Source organism: Labeo rohita, chromosome 9 (genome assembly GCF_022985175.1).
Source record: "Labeo rohita strain BAU-BD-2019 chromosome 9, IGBB_LRoh.1.0, whole genome shotgun sequence".
NCBI classification, from domain to species: Eukaryota; Metazoa; Chordata; class Actinopteri; order Cypriniformes; family Cyprinidae; genus Labeo; species Labeo rohita.
Genome location: NC_066877.1, coordinates 13915265 through 13934283, shown reverse-complemented (window position 1 = coordinate 13934283; position 19019 = coordinate 13915265). Strand labels below are relative to the sequence as shown.

The 19019-nt window shown below is 35.0% G+C and overlaps 1 protein-coding gene across 1 annotated transcript in view; it reads right to left on the bottom strand.

The window, feature by feature from the left end:
* man1a2 (mannosidase, alpha, class 1A, member 2) overlaps window positions 1-19019 on the bottom strand; it is a 119130-nt gene that overhangs the window by 13173 nt on the left and 86938 nt on the right. The window contains exons 7-9 of the mRNA XM_051118751.1: window positions 4263-4357; window positions 3475-3598; window positions 3302-3395 (exon numbers count right to left, since the gene is read on the bottom strand). Of these exons, the coding sequence (XP_050974708.1) occupies window positions 3302-3395; window positions 3475-3598; window positions 4263-4357 (313 nt within the window). The remainder of the gene's footprint in view (window positions 1-3301; window positions 3396-3474; window positions 3599-4262; window positions 4358-19019) is intronic.

The window sequence follows — 19019 nt, the reverse complement described above, 5'->3', positions numbered from 1 at the left end:
AAGAAGTGTCTTATCTAGTGAAACGATCGGTTATTCTCTAAAGAAAAAAAAAAATAATTAAAAAATTACAATTTATATACTTTTTAACCTCAAACGCTCGTCTTGTCTAGCTCTCCATGAATGCTGTGTATTCCACTTCATGACAGTTAGGCTATGTCAATAAACTCCCATCTCATTTTTTTCTCCAACTTCAAAATCGTACGAAATTTAAAAGAAGTTGGGGGAGAAAATGAGATAGGAGTTTTTCGACATACCCTGTCATGAACCAGAATACATGGAGTTCATGTAGAGTTAGACAAAACGAGCATTTGAGGTTAAAAAATGCTCGGGGGCACCATAGAAGTCCACTATATGGAGAGAAATCCTGAAATGTTTCCTTCAAAAAACTTTTTCGACTGAAGAAAAAAAGACATGAACATCTTGGATGACAAGGGGGGGTGAGTAAATTATCTGTAAATTTTTGTTCTGGAAGTGAAAAAGGAGATGTTTAGCACAATATCCAAGCTGCTCATGATTCACATTGTGTGGAAAAAAGCAGCTTGAACTTTTTTCTAAACTTCTTCTGTGTTTCACACAGGAAAGAAAGTCATTTAAAATTAAATGAGGGAGAATAAAACTGTCCCTTTAAGGGTCCACAGGGCAGATGCAGTGTGGGAGGGAGAATAATACTCTGCTGTAATGGCCTGTCACTCACACCGCATTTTCATTTAGAAAATAGATCTCTAGTGCACCTTAATTACATTCTACCCCTTCGGACACACATACACACCATCATCATCATCACACTTTGCTGGAATTTAGTCTTTTTGTGTGTGTGTGTGAGCGTTTGCTTGCAGTGGGTTGATCAGGTTTAGGCTTTAGACGCAGGGCACTAATTAAATCCTCATCTCTCTCAGTAATTAAGAGTTGGTTAAAACACAGTGGAGTGTTTTCACTACACGTAATTATTAATTAGATATAAAGAAAGAAACTTCCTCACATCCCATCTTTATTCAAGCTCGCTGATCAGTCAGATGAGGATAAGCTGCCATTGTCGTCATTCACATTTACAGAATAATAAATCCTGGCTGAGGGATTATGAAAATCATCTGTGTCTATAAACAGGCTGCATAGAGTGGTATTTTAGATCCTCCGTTTGATCTGAATCTCTTCTTACGATTACTGCAGTAATAAGAATACCAAAACAAGGCTCAGAAATAAGAATGACCTGCTGGGCTGTAACCATCAAGAGAACGTTTCAGATTGGCAAGTTGTGGTACTCTCGTGAACACACAGCGAAGACTGACACAGAAGAGAAAAATTTTTTGAATAAAGTCTTTTTTTTTTTTCTTTGCGCACAAAAGTATTCTCGTAGCGTCATAAAATTAAGGTTGAACCTATTTTAACAATATTCTTATTATCTTTCAGGGCCGAGAACATGTCAGTTGTGTTGCTGTCTATGCAAGGTCAGAAAGCTCTCAGATTTTATTAAAAATATCGTAATTTGTGTTCCGAAGATGAAAGTCTTACAGGTTTGGAATAACATGAAGGTAACTAATGACAGAAATGTCATTTTTGGGTGAACTATCCCTTTAAGCTGCACAACTGTCAACATTTATAATAGCAAATGTTTCTTGAGAATCAAAATAATTTTTCTTTTTTATGACCTTATAGCTGTAATGGATTTCCAGAAATTACTGCTAAATTATAAATGCAACTAATTTAACACATATTTTTTTAATTTACAAAATGCATAAAAATTAATAATTTTTAAAATGTATAAAAATGTGATTTAAAAATTCAATAAAATTATTTATTGAAACAAAAACACCAAAACACAAAATATTGCTGTACAGTAAATAAAATATAATAAAAATATAATATAATAAATTTAATTCTGGCATAGTAAGTAAACACTGAACCTGACTAGGACAACAGAAAAAGGTCAGAGGTCAAAAGTTTACATACTGTACACCTTGCTAAATCCATAAAATGTTAATTACTTTACCAAAATAAGTAATTATTTTGGAAAATATGAGGGACTCATAAGCAACTATTACAGAAGGTTCAAATGCTCACGAATGCTTCAGAAGGAAACACAATGCATTGAAGCCAGGGGGTGAAAATGTTTTGAATTTGAAGATCAGGGTAAATTTAACTTCATTTGTCTACTGGGAGACATGTAAGTATCTTTTGTAGCTTCTAAAGGGCAGTAATAAATAAAAAATATATATATATATTTAGGCAAAATAAGAAAAATGTACACATTCTGTTTTACTCCCCGACTCTTAATGCATGTTTTTTTTCCTTTTGGAGCATCAGTGAGCGTTTAAACCTTCTGTAATAGTTGCATATGAGTCCCTCAGTTGTCCTCAGTGTGAGGAAGATGGATCTCAAAATCATACAGTCATTGTTGGAAAGGGTTCAAATACACAAAAAAATACTGAAAAACCAAAGAATTAGTGGGACCTCAAGGATTTTTCTGAAGAACAGTGGGAAAAACACAGCTGGGGATCATCCAGGTTTTAAGTATTAAGAATCAAGCATATTTAAACTTGAGTCATTTTTATAAATTCAACTATTATTTTCTCTTGTGGACTATATATAAACATCTTTTATGTGAAATATTTTATTCAGGTCAGTACTAAAAAACAAAAACAAAAAAACATGCATTTTGTATGATCCCTCTTATTTTGGTAAAATAATTAACGTTTTACAGATTCTGCAAGGTTTTCGGAAGACTTTTGCAAACAATACACAGCAAAACTGTCTACATTTCTTGTTACAGCCAAAATACAAGGCAGCGTTTCATGCAGGGTTGCCAGGTCTGCATAACAAATCCAGCCCAACTGGTACTCAAAACTAGCCCAATCAAGGCCAAAACTAGTAACCCAATAGTGTTCCAAGAAAAAAATGTCTATTATAATCATCCCAAAAAAAGATGAAAAAAAAAAAACAGCAGCAGTATAAAGGCATCCCAATTCCACATGAAAGCTGCAGACTTGGCAATGCTGATTTCATGTATCATTCATAGATAAAGTAAATAAATTTATCTATGATTGTCTAAGAAAAGTCTGTTTTATTCAGTGCTAGGACATGCTAATTCTTCCATATACTTACAAATCAATCAATTCACTCAACTGTTGTGTGCGCAATCTATTTTTTTTTTTTTTGCATCTATCACAGCATCAAGTTCATGTTGTGGGTGTCTGCAACCCTCTTTATTTCTTACAGTGTGAGAATTCACAAAACGCCTTTTGTGGAAAAGTGGAAAGTGATAGTTGCTCGTGCAGCATGGAGGATGTTAGTGGGAGGTACTCACGCTGGCCCCAGCGTCCAGTGCGTGGGTTCAGGTAGTTAGGGTAAAGCCCATTGGGTCTGTCCATCTTAGCCAGCAGCTTCCGTATGTGCATCACCTAAACCAGAACACAAAAAGTTCACAACAGGACACAAGGGCCGAACATAGTTACACAACACTCATACACCCAAGTGTACCTTCTGATAGTAAGTAGGGTTTCCGGTCAGATATGTCAGATGCACAAACTCCATGTGCAGTGTCCCGAACTCAGCCAGAATACTGCTTCCAGCTGACGCCCAGCCCCAGTTACGGCCCACTCCACTGAAACAGACAGAAGGAAACACCCATGACATTTACGTACAGTATGCTTCTTCCTAGCCTAAAGCATCGACCTTTATACGTTTGCAGCATGTAGACAATGAAGAATTACAGCAAGCTCATTTAAGTCAAACTGCTTAAACGGATTCACTGCCGCTCATCATTCCTCCGTCAAGTCCAATATCCTGTGCTCTACTTGTACGTCTCATTTCCATTCCGAATGTATCCACAGCATTCACTTAGAGTGTGCGTGTAGCCTCTGAAAGGCTGCTCTACATGAATAGGGATTAATAAAACACAGCGTCGTTCTTTCCCTCAGGATTAAAGACACCCAAAATGCGGTGGTCTCGTCTGTTCCCGAGCAATTTCTTCTAAACACCCAATTAATTCACAAAAGCCGTGTCAGGCTGGATTTGACCCTCCTCTCTCCTTAAACACAAAAAACCCTTAATGTACATTCACAATGTGCTCTGCAGATTAATTGTGCAATTTTCATTTCATTCTAATGAAATTATGTGGAAAGTCGAGTTAAACAGGAAGAAAGCCACAGGGACTTTCACAGACGCACAACGTCTAACAGCCTTCTATTATGTGGCAGCCCCCATCAGGACAATGAGTGGAGGACAGACAGCATGGGAAAAAGAGAGAAGGTGTGTATGGAACATACCTCTTCAAATTGACCATGGCCCAAGGGATGCCTGTTGGGGTGTTGAAGGCAGGAAGCAGCTTTTCTGCCAGCTGGACAGCCTTCACCTTAAAAACCTAGAAGAGACAGAGACATACAGAGAAGAGAAATACATTATGAACCAAAAGGGAGACAAAGCAAAGCACACAGGTGGACAAAGAATCAAATCAGCTCTAGGAAAGAAAAAAAAAAAAAAAAACCCTGTGTGGGTGAATCACACAAATGTGTGTCAGGGGCTTTTTTGTGTGAAAAAAACAATTATTCTTACACAGTTATATAATGAAAATATAGCCTATTCAGAACCAATAAGATTTATTTTTCTTCAAAAATCTGCAATAGCATATTCAGACTTTGTGAAATTCCAGTTGTTCTTAAAGATGATTACCATTCCTGTAAACATTTTCTGCAAAGTTTAAGTAGACAAATACCACAGTGATACTTACATAAATATTAACAAAATTATCAAATTAATTCAGTGACATACATGTAATTTCCATCATTTAATATAGCACCAAATCAGCATATTAGAATAATTTCTGAAGGATCATGTGACACTGAAGACTGGAGTAATGATGCTGAAAATTCAGCTTTGCAATCACAGGAATAAAATTAATTTTAAAATATATTAAACTAATAAATATATTAAACTACATCACTGTTTTACTGTATTTATAATCACATAAATTATCACATAATGACATAATTTCTTTTAATTCTTCTATTTGAACTTTTTGTTCTCACGTTTTTAAGTAACTTTCAAAATTTCTTTAAAATCAACTGCGTCTTGAGCCACAGGCAGGGAAACTCCATCACAAGACTCACACAGAAATGACACAGAAGTCATTTTTATTAAATTTTTGATACAGTTGAGGTCAAAAGTTTACATGCCCCTTTTTAGAATCTGCAAAATGTTAATTATATTACCAAAATAAGAGGGATCATACAAAATGCATGTTATTGTTTATTTAGTACTGACCTGAATAAGACATTTCACATGAAAGATGTTTGCATATAGTCCACAAGAGAAAATAATAGTTGAATTTATAAAAATGACCCCCTTCAAAAGTTTACTTCCCCTTGATTCTTGTTACTTGAATGATCCACAGCTGTTTTTTTTTTCTTTTTTCTTTTTTTAGTGATAGTTGCTCATGAATCCCTCGTTTGTCCTGAAAAGTTAAACTGCCTGCTGTTCTTTATAAAAATCCTTCAGGTCCCACAGATTCTTTGGGTTTTTTTTTTTTAGCTTTTTTGTGTATTTGAACCCTTTCCAACTATGAATGTATGATTTTGATTTTTTCACACTGAGGACAACTAAGGCACTCATTTGCAACTATTACAGGAGGTTTCAAACGCTCACTGATGCTCCAAGAGGAAAAACTATGCATTAAGAGCCAGGGGTGTAAACTTTTGAACAGAATGAAGATGTGTACATTTTTTCTTATTTTGCCCAAATATTTCATATTTGTTTAATTTAGTACTGCCCTTCAGAGGCTACAGAAAATACTTACATGTTTCCCAGAAAACAAAATAAGTTAAATTGACCCTGATCTTCAAATTTAAAAAGTTGGATTTTTCTGAAGAACAGCAGGCAATTTAACGGTTCAAGACATGAACTACTATCTCTAAACAAACAAACACACAGCTGTGGATCATACAAGTAACAACACAATATTAAGAATCAAGTGTATGTAAAATATTTTCTCTTGTAGACTATATGTAAACGTCTTTTATGTGAAACATCTTATTCAGGTCAGTACTTATAAACAATAACAAGCATTTTATATGATCCCTCTTATTTTAGTAAAATAATTAACATTTTGCAGATTCTGAATAGGGTTTGCAAACTTTTGACCTCAACTGTATAGCATGAGGGGAAAATGTTCAGTTTTACCTTAGCATAATCAATGGCACAGTTTAACTCCACGTGGCTTACCCCTTACTGGGGGCAAGTTGACCCAAGTTTTTTTTTTTTTTTTTGGAAAGCCATATTTTGAAAGCAATTCATTTTAGATCCAAAGTGATTATTGCCAATGATACACCACATTCTGAAATGTATGTACATTTTAAGTTGGATCCATTACTGTCATGGGCTCACTTTAAACACGCCACAAGTAAAAACTGAAGTAAAAACACCCCGTTCTCCTCTATATATAAATAAAATAAATAAATAAATCTGCAAATTTAAAAAGTTTTTATTAAGTATTTCAAACTGACAGAATGCAATACCATAAATAAATAACCCAATGGTTATAAAACAGGCTTCTTTTTTTCCTCTAAACAATATTCTCTTTTCTATTTTGCGGTGAAAGATGACCCAGACTTGGTCTTGCTGATGGGTTTTGTGAGATTCACCTCTGCAGCCCGACTAACGCTACAGACTCGGACTGAAGGGATAAAAATCTGTCCACAACTCAGCAGAGGGGAACTGACACACACACATAAACACACAGAGAGAGAGAGAGAGAGAGAGAGAGAGAGAGAGAGAGCACGCATTTGAGACAGAATAAATACCCATTGAACAACACACCTGAATGTGTTTACTCACTAACTGTCAGAAGAGAGATGATGCACTGGGGTTGGTTTGGCCTCGTCATGAAGTTCAAATTTTGAGCTGAGACAACCTTTTCAGACAGCTGCAGTTTAACAACTACTGCTGCTGCAGATGGACACATTCAAATCAATGATGGGCCTATCATTGACAATATGAATGAACAACACATTCTTGTCATGAGGGTGATGACAATTGTTATATATATATATATATATATATATATATATATATACACACACATATACACACATATACACACATATACACACATACACAATCAATATTTTATTTTTCTCCACAACAGTACTGTGTCATCATTTGGGCGAGACTGTCTGACTACAACTCTTGCCATCCCACCAAGTGCTTTTGAGCAAATATGGCTTCAAAATATCTAGTGCTGATGACTCACAGCCAGACTCCTCTAAGCAGGGTAAGATCTGTTGCTCATGTCAGAGCGGGAGCTGTACGGTTGATCGTGTTTTTAGGGCCGAAGATAGAATGAAGCCGTAGCAGGAAAAAAAAAAAAAAAAAAAAAGGCCTGGTTCTTAGACAAACCGCACAGCTGCTCGAGCCACTGCTGAGGTTTATATTTCTGGCCACGTCTTACAGATGTTTACGTGGAGTCTATTAAAATGCACTGCAATTCACTAAAATAGATGTGTGAGGAAAGTGCACAGTCTTTGAGATATTTCTGACACACACATATACACACACACAGAAATAGTTGTTTACAAAATGTCCAGGATTAAGTAAACATGCTAAATAAAACCATGTTTGAGGGGAAGAAAGGCTGAAGACAATGGGGAAAAAAATAAAAGAGGGCACTACCCAGATTTTAAGTGTTTTTAAAAGAAGCACCAAGAAGCATCTTGTGCATCAAGGATGTAATTTATTTTAGCTGTAATATGTTTATTTAAAATGCATTATAAACAGTAATATGATATACACTACCAGTCAAAACGTTTTTTTTTTTTTTTTTTGTTTGTTTTTTTTTTTTTTTTTTTTTAGTTTTTTAAAGTCTCTTCTGCTCACCAAGCCTGCATTTATTTGATCCAAAATACAGAAAAAGCAGTAATATTGTGAAATATGTTTACTATTTAAAATAACTGCTTTCTATTGAAATATATTTTAAAATGTAATTTATTCCTGTGATCAAAGCTAAATTTTCAGCATCATTACTCCAGTCTTCAGTGTCACATGATCCTTCAGAAATCACTCTAATATGCTGATTTGCTGTTCAAGAAACATTTAATAATAATAATAATAATAATAATAATAATAATGATAATATTTAAAACTGTTTAGTAATTTTTTTAGGATTCTTTGATGAATAGAGAGATTTAAAGATCAGCATTTATGTGTAATAAAAAGTTTTTGTAACATTATACACCATATCATTCAAAAGCTTGGAGTCTATATTTTTTTTAACAAAAAAAAAATGTTTTTTAAACAGCAAATCAGAATATTAGAATGATTTCTGAAGGTCATGTGTCTGGAGTAACAATACTAATTCAGCTTTGAAATCACTGGAATAAATTACATTTTAAAATATATTTAAAAAGAAAACAGTTATTTACATAGTAAAAATATTTTTCACATTTTTTCTGTTTTTGCTGAACTTTGGATCAAATAAATGCAGGCTTGGTGAGAAGAAGAGACTTCTTTAAACATTAAAAATCTTACTGTTCAAAAACTTTTGACTGGCAGTGTATGATGACATTTTTTTTATTATTTGAATGCATTTTAAACTTAATTTATTCCTGTAACAGCAAAGCTGAATTTTAGAAATCACTGTTTTTATTTAGAAATATTTAGAATTTGTTATCATCAGTGTTGAAAACAGTTGTGCTGCTTAATATTTTTCAGGATATTTGATGAATAGGAAGTTCAAAAGAACAGCATTTATTTGAAATGGAGATCTTCTGTAATATTATACATTTTCTTACCGTTTAATCAATTTAAAATTTTCTTGCTAAACAACAGTATTACATTTCTTTTAATAAAAAACAATATGCATACATACAGTTAACTAATTTTATGTAGTATCCGTTAAAATAGTTATCTGATTCTAACTGACTATTGTGGTGCAAATGGTCACACAGATGATAGAAAAACTGTAGAAGAACCACAAAAAAAAAAAAAAAAAAAAAAAAAAAAAAAGGGCGAAAGAGTACAGATATGGTGTGAAAAGTGAGACACAGGCAGAGAGAAAGACAGAAAGAGAAGCCTAATTTAGACTGAACGAGTGCTTCTCTCAGGATTACTAGTTGGAGCGGCGTGTGTTTGTGAGCGAGCGTGTGTGTAATTCCCAGAATGCAGATTTCGACGCTGAAGCCTAATCTGGTTGATGCGGATCATAAGCGCCAGAGATGATCCTGTTATTACACATATGAGGATATGACCACGGACATTCCCCACGATACAGCTTCTGCTCTCTGTTCATAAACACACACACACATACACTATGGCACCTTCAGCCTGAGATGTTCCTTAAACTCCTAATGGAAGCATGTAAAGAGATTATGGGGAACACATTGGAAATGGAGGGAATGAGTGTTTGTACAGAGGGTTTCCACAGGGGTTCAGGGTTAAAGCTGGATTTCTGCCCTCTCTCCCGCTCTCTGGGTCTCGGTATGTTTGTGCATCTGCAGCCTTTTATGACAAACCTTCTGCCTGGTGTTTATTCTGTTCGTCGTCATGGCAGCACAATCGGGAGCTGCCAATCAAGGCAGACACAAACACAGCCGATCCGACGCAAACGCAGCCAATCAGATCACGGCATCAGAGACGTCGTCTAATGAAGAAATTAGGCTGTCGTCTGTGAGAATGTTTATGCGCATTTAGTAAAATGCTTCTCATCTCCTCAAAGCAAATAGGGACGGTCGGTGCATTTCTACATTTACATTTCAAACACATTTTCTGCCTTTATTTAAAACGATTCCTCCAGGTTTATAAATAAACTGCACGGCTTCAGAAGAGACAATGTATAAGATACACAGCTTAGAGTCGACATGGAAACACACTCAAAATTCACAAGTTGTTAAAAAAAGCTTCTCTTTTCTTGATTGAACTACATATGATGCAGCTTTCAGGAGATTCCTTAGGCCCATTAATTAGAAATTCAGAGTTTTTTCCACATTATTTAAACATTTTGAACTGTTTTTTAAACAGTGCATTTTTGTAAACTAAAATTGCATAGAAACACGATGATATTTTACTCAATATAATGCATGTTTTAATAAAATCACTGTATCTGGACAGAATAATTTATTATAATACTACATTATTAGAAAACAATTAAGCACACTTCCCCAAAATTCTCATTACCGTAATGCATTAGAATAGCTTTTTTTTTTTTCACCATTTTGATAATTCCCTTTTCTCTCAACAGTGATTTATTAGTATGGAAGCCTGTTTCCACTACTAAATAAAAAAATTAAAAAAAGGTAATTGTGACTTTTTTCTCCCAATTGGGAGTTTACATTTTGCAATTCTGAATTTTTTGTCAGAACTGTGTGATACAAAGTTGCAATTCTGACTTTGGACAGAATATATATATCTAAACTCACAATTGCGAGTTATAAAGTCAAAATTGCGGGATATAAACTGTGATATAAATATATAAATAGCGAGATGGAAAATATCAGTCTTTTTTCCCCTCAGAACTGGATTTTATAACTCGCAATTGCGAGTTTATATCATGCAATTCTGAGAAAAAAAAAAGTCAAAATTGTCTGTTTAAATCTTGTAATTCTGACTTCATTGCTCAGAATTGCAAGTTCATATCTCACAATTGTGAATTTATTTCTCGCAATTGCAAGTTTATATGCCACAATTCTGACTTCTCGCAATTTGACTGTATAACTCTCAACTGCGACTTTATATCATGCAATTCTGAGAAAAACAAGGCAGAATTGCCCGTTTATATCTTGCAATTCTGACTTATTTTTTTCAGAATTACAAGTTTATATTCCACAATTCTAAGTTTTTATCTTGCATTTCTGACTTTATTACTCGCAATTGCGAGTTTACATCACACAATTCTGAGAAGAAAGGCAGAATTGTCTGTTTAAATCTTGTAATTCTGATTTCATTGCTCAGAATTGCAACCTTGCGCGCTGTATACAAACCCAACACAACAAGAAAAGCTAGTAAAGTCAGCCATTGTTATTGTTATTGCTGTTACGTGACACAGCGGTGTCTGACTAGGGTCACAGATGTGGGGTGATGACATTATCGTTTAAAAAAAAAAAAAATACACATTGGCTGTACACATGAAAACACGTTTTAAGATTTATCCACTCTGGGACACGGTTTCAAAAATGCCCCAAATGGCGGATACGTCTGGACGGAATGCCGATACAATACAAAATTTTTATGTATACAGCTAAGTGGTCGGATTTATCTTGCAAATTCTGACTTTATAACTTTATAAAAAATAAATTGTGAGTTTATATCACGCGATTCTGAGAAAGAAAAGGCAGAATTGCCTGTTTATATCTCACAATTGTGACTTTTTATCTTGCATTTCTTTATTACTTGCAACTGTGAGTTTATATCTCACAATACTGAGGGAAAAAACATACATTTTACACTCTTACAAATGAAAAAAAAATGCAATTTTTTTTTTTTAATTATGTACAACAATTATGTATAAATTTAAAAAACGTAAACATTACATTTCATGAAGAACACTATTTATTTTGTTTGTGTTTGATTTTGGGATGTGTATGATTTTTTTTTTTTTGTGAGACTGACCAATTATTTCTCAGTTGTCTCAGCAGACGGTGTGTCTCAATTTACACTGATGAGTGTGGAAAACAAAACCACAGCTGGGATGTCAAAATAAACACCACCACCGGTGGTCTCGATGTTCAAAGCCAACATATCCTTATATAACCACTTGTTAGGCGCTCAATGACGTTAACTTCACAGCTCATAAAACTGCAAAATCTCTTTTTTAAAGATCTTTCTGCCATTTTCCAGAGTGTTTGGGCACACTCTCAGCTATAGACCAAGCAATACAGCTGCAAACCGAGGGCTGGAAAACCAGATAGGTTTATAAGTAAATGTCAGTCTAGAAAGGCCAGCTATTTGTATTTCAAGAGGAGATTTGATAGGCGATGACATGACCAAAGTCTGCAGCACATCAAACACGCAGATGAGTAGCTGACAAACATTTTCTTATCCATCAAATCCCTTCTTAAATCTCTGTCCTTATCTTGCCTCCACTGGGCCCGGGGCTGCGGTTCTCTTCTGCCTTTGATGAGATCCGTGTTTGACAACAGAAGACTGTGTTGCTCCCTAATGTGACACCGCATATTCTCTACCACTGTGAAGGATATACAACCACAGGACAGCGCCTCAACAGAGTGACTGATGGGGAGGGCGAGAGAGGGAAAGCTAACTGCTGCATAATGCCTGGAGTAAACACTATTTTCTCACACCATCTCTGCTGTAATAAATGTGCAAATCAAGACAAAGAACAAATATTTGCCTGCGTTGTTCCCTTACAGCCTATGATCCTATTTGGTTTGAAGGAATCTTAAAAAATAAAACCACCGCCAGCACTGTGTTTGGAGAAATCTACTGCTTCGTACAGTAATTGGGCTGTCAAACATACAGTAATTGAACCATCTCACAAAGAATGCCAAAATGTCTGCGCATCTGCAGGAGCGAAAGGTAAAGAAATTCTATTTGATTTTTGCACAAAGAACCTGGATTTCTCTTTCAAAGAAAAGAAAAGACGCTGTCTAGATACACTGGAAAAATTACTGCTAGATGGGAAACCTACAAGTCAGTCATCCACAATTGCTGGCTTGCTGGTGAGGTACCTGGAAAATGCTGTGAGGGTCTTAACCACGGAAGGGGAAGAAAAAAAAAAAAATCTATAAAAATACATATTCCAGGAAGTATTTAAAAAGAGTTATTCAAAACAGTTATTGAGCCAGTCACTTTTTATGACCCAAGAGTGGAACAAGTGCTCCTGTTTGCTAGTCCACACATAAAATGTCAAATATTGAATGGTAAACTATACAATATAATCAAAAAATAAAATATCAAAAAATACAAACAATACAAATGATTTACCTACTACTACTACTACTACTAATAAATTATTATTAGATAAAAGTGCACTAAAACTATGTGAAAGCCCATTATTTTAGGACAAAATATGGGTGTATAAGAAAAAATAAAATAAAACACCGCCAAAATACAAAAAGAGAGAGAGAGAGAGAGAGAAAACAAAGGTAAGTACACAGCGCTTCCCTTCATCAGTCATCATCTCTCTAAATGAAGACAGGTGGCTGAGTGGACTGCTTTATTAAACTCTTTTCATTCACATTATCTCCAACTTAACCCAACACTTTACATCTTACTCTCCCCTAATGCATCAAATTGTCATTACATTACGAAAGCATGGACTTGGAGGATGCTGTTTGAGAAAGGGCCAACAGAAAGCCATCAGTTACACAAAAAAAATGCTGGGTTAAAACATCCCAGCGCTGGGTGAAATATGAACAAACCCATTAATTGGGTGAAATGTTTAACCCAGCCTTCTGGGTAGTTTTATTGAAGTCCAGTATTGCTTAAGAATGAGTATATTTCTTGCTTAAAATGAACCCAAAATAGGTTGGAAATTAACATTTATTAATATGTTAAATAAATAAACATTTATGAATAAGTTAAAATAAACATTTTTAAATTGTTTATAAATAAATGTTCATCTTTTGATTATTGCTGATGCTTCTGATATTTATGTGTCTGATTTTTATTTTACATTTTTTTTGTGTTAATTTTAAGCCAGCCCTATAGTAATTTTTAAGCAATAGTTGAGTTAAATAAAACTACCCAGAAGGCTGGGTTAAATATTTAACCCAACCACTGGGTCAAAACAACCAACTTGCTGGGTTTGTTCATTAGAGTGTAGTATTAGCTATTGGGATAGCAGATTTCAGTGTTGCTCGCAGATACTGGTACTACTATTAACACTACACAAACCAATTGTCAAAATGTACTGGTTTACAAATCCTACACTATACTACATTTATTTTGAGGTCATAACATAGTATTGTGCAAGGAATCACATGTAATAAATAGTTAGTTCACCCAAAAATGAAAATCCTGTGAAAAACTCTCATGTCGTTCCAAACCCGTAAGACCTTCGTTCATCCTTGGAACACAAATTAAGATTTTTTTTATGAAATCCAAGATCTTTTTGACCTAGCATAGACAGCAACACAACTGACACATTCAAAGGCCAGAAAGGTAGTAAGGACATCGTTAAAACAGTCCATGTGACATCAGTGCTTCAACTGTAATGTTATGAAGCTACAAGAACACTTTCTGTGCAGAAAACAAAAATCATGACTTCACTCAACAATTTCTTCTCTTCCGTATCAGTATCCTGATGAGTGTTCCTCAGTCTCCATGTTTACAAAGACTGGACTATTTTAACAATGTCCTCACAATATTTCTGTGCTTTGAATGTGTTAGTTGCGTTGCTGTCTATGCAGGGTCAGAAAGCTCTCAAATTTCATTAAAAATATCTAATTTTGTTTCGAAGATGAACGAAGGTCTCACGGGTTTGGAACAACATGAAAATGAGTAATTTATGGCAATTTTCATTTTTAGGTGAAGAAAAAAAGCACTGAAAATGTCAGAAACTCTCAGTAGCGGTGTTTAACCTTACATGTTTGAACCAGAATTGGTTAAAAGTCTGACTGTACTGTGCATTATAAATGTGCATTTATACCGACAGGGAGCACAACGCGATAAAAATGAGAAAATAGCTGTTCTCATGGTGCCATCATGTGCCATAACAAACTTACGTGATTATGAGTTTACAAATTCAAGTGGTCGACTTCACATTGCTGTCATATGCAATTTTCAACTACCACATTCCTATTTATAATCATTCTGGTACCACGTGAAGGCAGCATCAGTGAAAACAGGCAGAGGCAATGGTAGCTTTAGCAACAGTAGCTCTAGTAGTTTTACAGTGCCAGACAGGCAATTTGGAAAGTAAATGTGTGATACATACTTTGTTTGAATCGCTGGTATTGATCCCTAAACATATAGGCAATTTCACTAATTTTTTCCAAGATATCGATAATGAAATTTAACCACAGTCTTTAGAAGATGGAGGGAGTCTATGAAGACTCCTATGTTTGTTGGTGCATCCCAAAATATGACAACTGTAATGCCCCTTTGGTGCTGATATTGTATATCTCCAGCAGCTACAGTGAGAAAACAGTAATGGCGGACTGCTGCTTCTCACTCAGGGCTGTCTATGCTAACAGAGCCGAGATCGTCACAAATGGGCGTAACTTTTTCCCTACAATGATGTGTACATAGGGAGAAATCTGGAATGGCATGTTCAGAAAAACGGTTTAAGATTTACTGGGATTATAAAAAAGTTTGTGGGTGGATTTTTACCATTAAAGGCTGGTTGTTTTCACACACTACTGTGTTCAAACACCCTATAAAAGGGATTTTTGCATAATAGGTCCCCTTTAAAGGGGTCATCGGATGCCCATTTTCCACAAGTAGATATGATTCTTTAGGGTCTTAATGAAAAGTCTCAAATATACTTTGATTAAAAATTCTCAATGGTTTTGTAAAACAACACCCTTTTTACCTTGTCAAAATGAGCTCTGCAAAAATCATCTCATTCTAAGGGGTTGTTCCTTTAAATGCAAATGAGCTCTGCTCGCCCCGCCCCTCTCTTCTATCTGTGGAATGACGATCTTGTTTACTTTAGCCGCATTTAGCTGCATTTAGCCGCTAAACTTCCTAACTACCACATTATAAGGAAAGGCGATCGCAAAGATTCATAAAAAAACGCTTATACACACCTCTGCTGTAAGTGAAGCTGGATCATGAATGATTCGCGCGAACATAGACACCTCAGTCGCTCAATCGGAGATATTCTTGTCTAACTTACATCCCTGCTTTGGCATCGAAACAAGGAAAGTTACTGGACTGTGACAGCTGGTCTGAGGTAAGACGCTCATGTCAATCAACTGTTGTGACGGCACACCGACAGGCATCTGAGAATGGCTCGATTTGAAAAGGGGAAATTATTTTTACAGATTAATTAAAAACCACTGCATGGATTTTTATCATTATAGGGTAGATTTGTACATACACTGCCAACACACATTAATGTTCAAACAACATGAAAAAGTGAACTTAGCATCCGATGACCCCTTTAAGTTTAGCAAAAACGTAACAAGAGTCGCATGCCTGAGTTAAATTCAACTGTCCTAAAACTACTTTTGAATGGCTGTCGATGAAGCAGCAGGCTTTGGCTTTTGGCTTCCCAAACAACATATACCAAACCCTGGACCCTTGCTGCTTTAGATCTTTTCACTGCCATCATAAAACAACACTGTCAAGAGATGCAGGGGTGAGAGGATTTAAAGAACAAGGGAGGAAGACTTAGAAAGAGAGATGAAAGGAAAGGATAAAAGAAAAGGCAAGAGGACCAAAAGACAGTGTAAGAGAGGACAGAGGGACAGCAGAGTAAATATCATCCATCACTGCACACGGGCTCTGCTAGAGCCGGCTGACAGGAGAGAGAAGAAATGGAGGATGTGGTCTTGCACAGGAGAGATAACCTCCACAGCTGATAAAAGTATGGACTTCTTCAGATCACATACTCTTTTCCAGAAAAAACAGCTGCACATCAGTCCGGTACACAACTTTTTCTACTCCGGACCCTTTTTTATTCCCCTCCACTCCCAGTGGCTTTCTTCATCACGCCCAATCAAAAATCTCTTATTAAAGAGGAATGGCTTTTCAATCTATATCACTCTGCATTCAGTCGGTGCCTTTACCCTCTGTTCTAAGCTGCCTCCCCTGCATACAGGCGACATGTATAGAGGAACTCTGTCTGCACCAAGGAGATATAGAGCATATACCTGGAGAAAGTTTTTCATTAGTATCCCTATATACATCTCAAATGGCAACGGCTTGGTGGTGGCATGATCCCCTGAAAAAAAGCAATTTCAAATCTGTCATCTTTGCTCATGGCCACTTTTGAGAAGGCTTTTGAATAAACATCAATGGGGAAAGGTGCTTCAGTTCTTTAGTTCTGAAGTTACTGTATCTACCAGAAGTGTATGTGCATCAATATGAAAAAGTGACTCAAACTGCTGTAAGGAATTAAGGCTCCAAAGTAAAAGGTTGTAACCAGATCATTTTTTGTTTTACCGATAACTAACAAATGGCCAATATTAAAATGCTACACTGTTCTATTAATTTAACAACAAAATACCAAAAACTAATATTAATATTTTAAATGTGACAAGTGAATTTATGGATATTCATTTTGAGGTTGCCAAAGTTTACATTTAACAGTGTAATTTAAATTATTAGTGCTTATAATAATTCAGTGGTGTGAGTGACAGCTGAAAGTGTATATATATATATATATATATTTTAAGAAGTGTCTTTTTATTAAAGAAGTGTCTTATGTTGCATTTATTTGAGCAAAAATACAGAAAAAAAAACGTTTTATTCGAAAATTATTACATTTAAAATAATGTATTTTTATTTGAATATACTTTATAATACAAATTATTTCTGTGATGCAAAGCTGAATTTTCTTCAGTCGTTACCTCCAGTCTTCAGTGTCACATGATCCTTCAGAAATCATTCTATAATGCTGATTTATTATCAATGTTAAAAAGCAGTTGTACTGCATTTTTTTTGGAACCTGTGATACTTTTTTCAGGATTCTTTTAAGAATAAAAGAGAACAGAATTTATTCAAAATAGAAATATTTTTTAACAATATACAATATACTGTTCAAACGTTTTGGGTCAGTATTTTTTTTCTTTCTTTTTTAATACAAATTAATACTTTTATTCAGCAAGTATGTGTTAAATTGATCGAAAGTGAGAGTTAAGAAAAGACGTCTATTTAAAATAAATGCGGTACTTTCAAACTTTTTATTCATCAAAGAATCCTGAATATCCTGATTTCAAACACTTATAATAATAAATCAGCAAATTAGAATTATTTTTGTGACACTGAAGACTGGAGTAATGAAGCTGAAAATTCAGCTTTGCATCACAAAAATAAATCATATTTTAAAGTATAATAAAATACAAAACAGTTATTTTAAATTATAATAATATTTCACAATATTACTGTTTTTTTTTGTATTTTTGATCAAATAAATGCAGCCTTGATGAGCAGAAGAGATTACTTTAAAAAAAAAAAAAAAAAAAAAAAAACATGAAAAATCTTAGCAATCCCAGACTTTTGAACAGAAGTGTATCTTGAACAGTTATATTCATTGTTATGAGAAAAATTATTTATATTTTAAAAGATTACTAAATTACTACTGTTTTTAAAGTTTAAAGTTAGAGCAACTGTGTTTCAAAGATGACAAAAAGAAATGTAATTTTTTTTTGCATCTTTGCAAAAAAAAAAAAGTGAGACTCAAAAAACAAAACAAAACCATTTTGTCTTTCATAATAACATCAATTCTAGTCTCGTGTAGCCAAACTTTCAGACTGACGGCAGAAGGTCTGGGAATCTCGGCCGCTTTGAATAGCCAAGCACCACCCAAGACACCATATGACTGACAGGTTAAAAAAAACAAAAAAACAATCACGTTTTGTTTTGTGCCACGCCATTGTTAGGGGTGTGGAAATGTTACCACAATAACAGACCAATGTGTAAAACTCTTTGATGTATTTTTTGGACTGTATGTTGCAAACTTTACATGCTTTTGAAAATTGAGCATTTAGTTGATCACGATAAGCGCTCATTGTCACAGTTGTAAACACAACAGCTTTCTTGCTCCATGAGGGGTCTGGCATCACAGAATCTGTGTTTTCAGGCAGAACGTTAAAGTATGTGATGTACACATTCATACTAAATACTTCAACCAATCTGATGACAACTTCGAAACCCCCTGAAGCATTTCCAATTTTGTGTGTCATACGCATCAGACGTTCAGCCACCTGTTCGTGGCGTGACATCTGAGGCTGAGACTACATCAGCACTTGTTTTGATTCAGATCTCTGTAAATGTTGCCCAAATTTGGGCACATTTTGGATATAGCCTTCCACAGCATACCAGAGGCCTTTTTGGCAACTAGATGTAATTACAAGATATAAATGCACAGTTAATCCAGATGTTATTTAATGAATCTTGAAACAATTAATTTA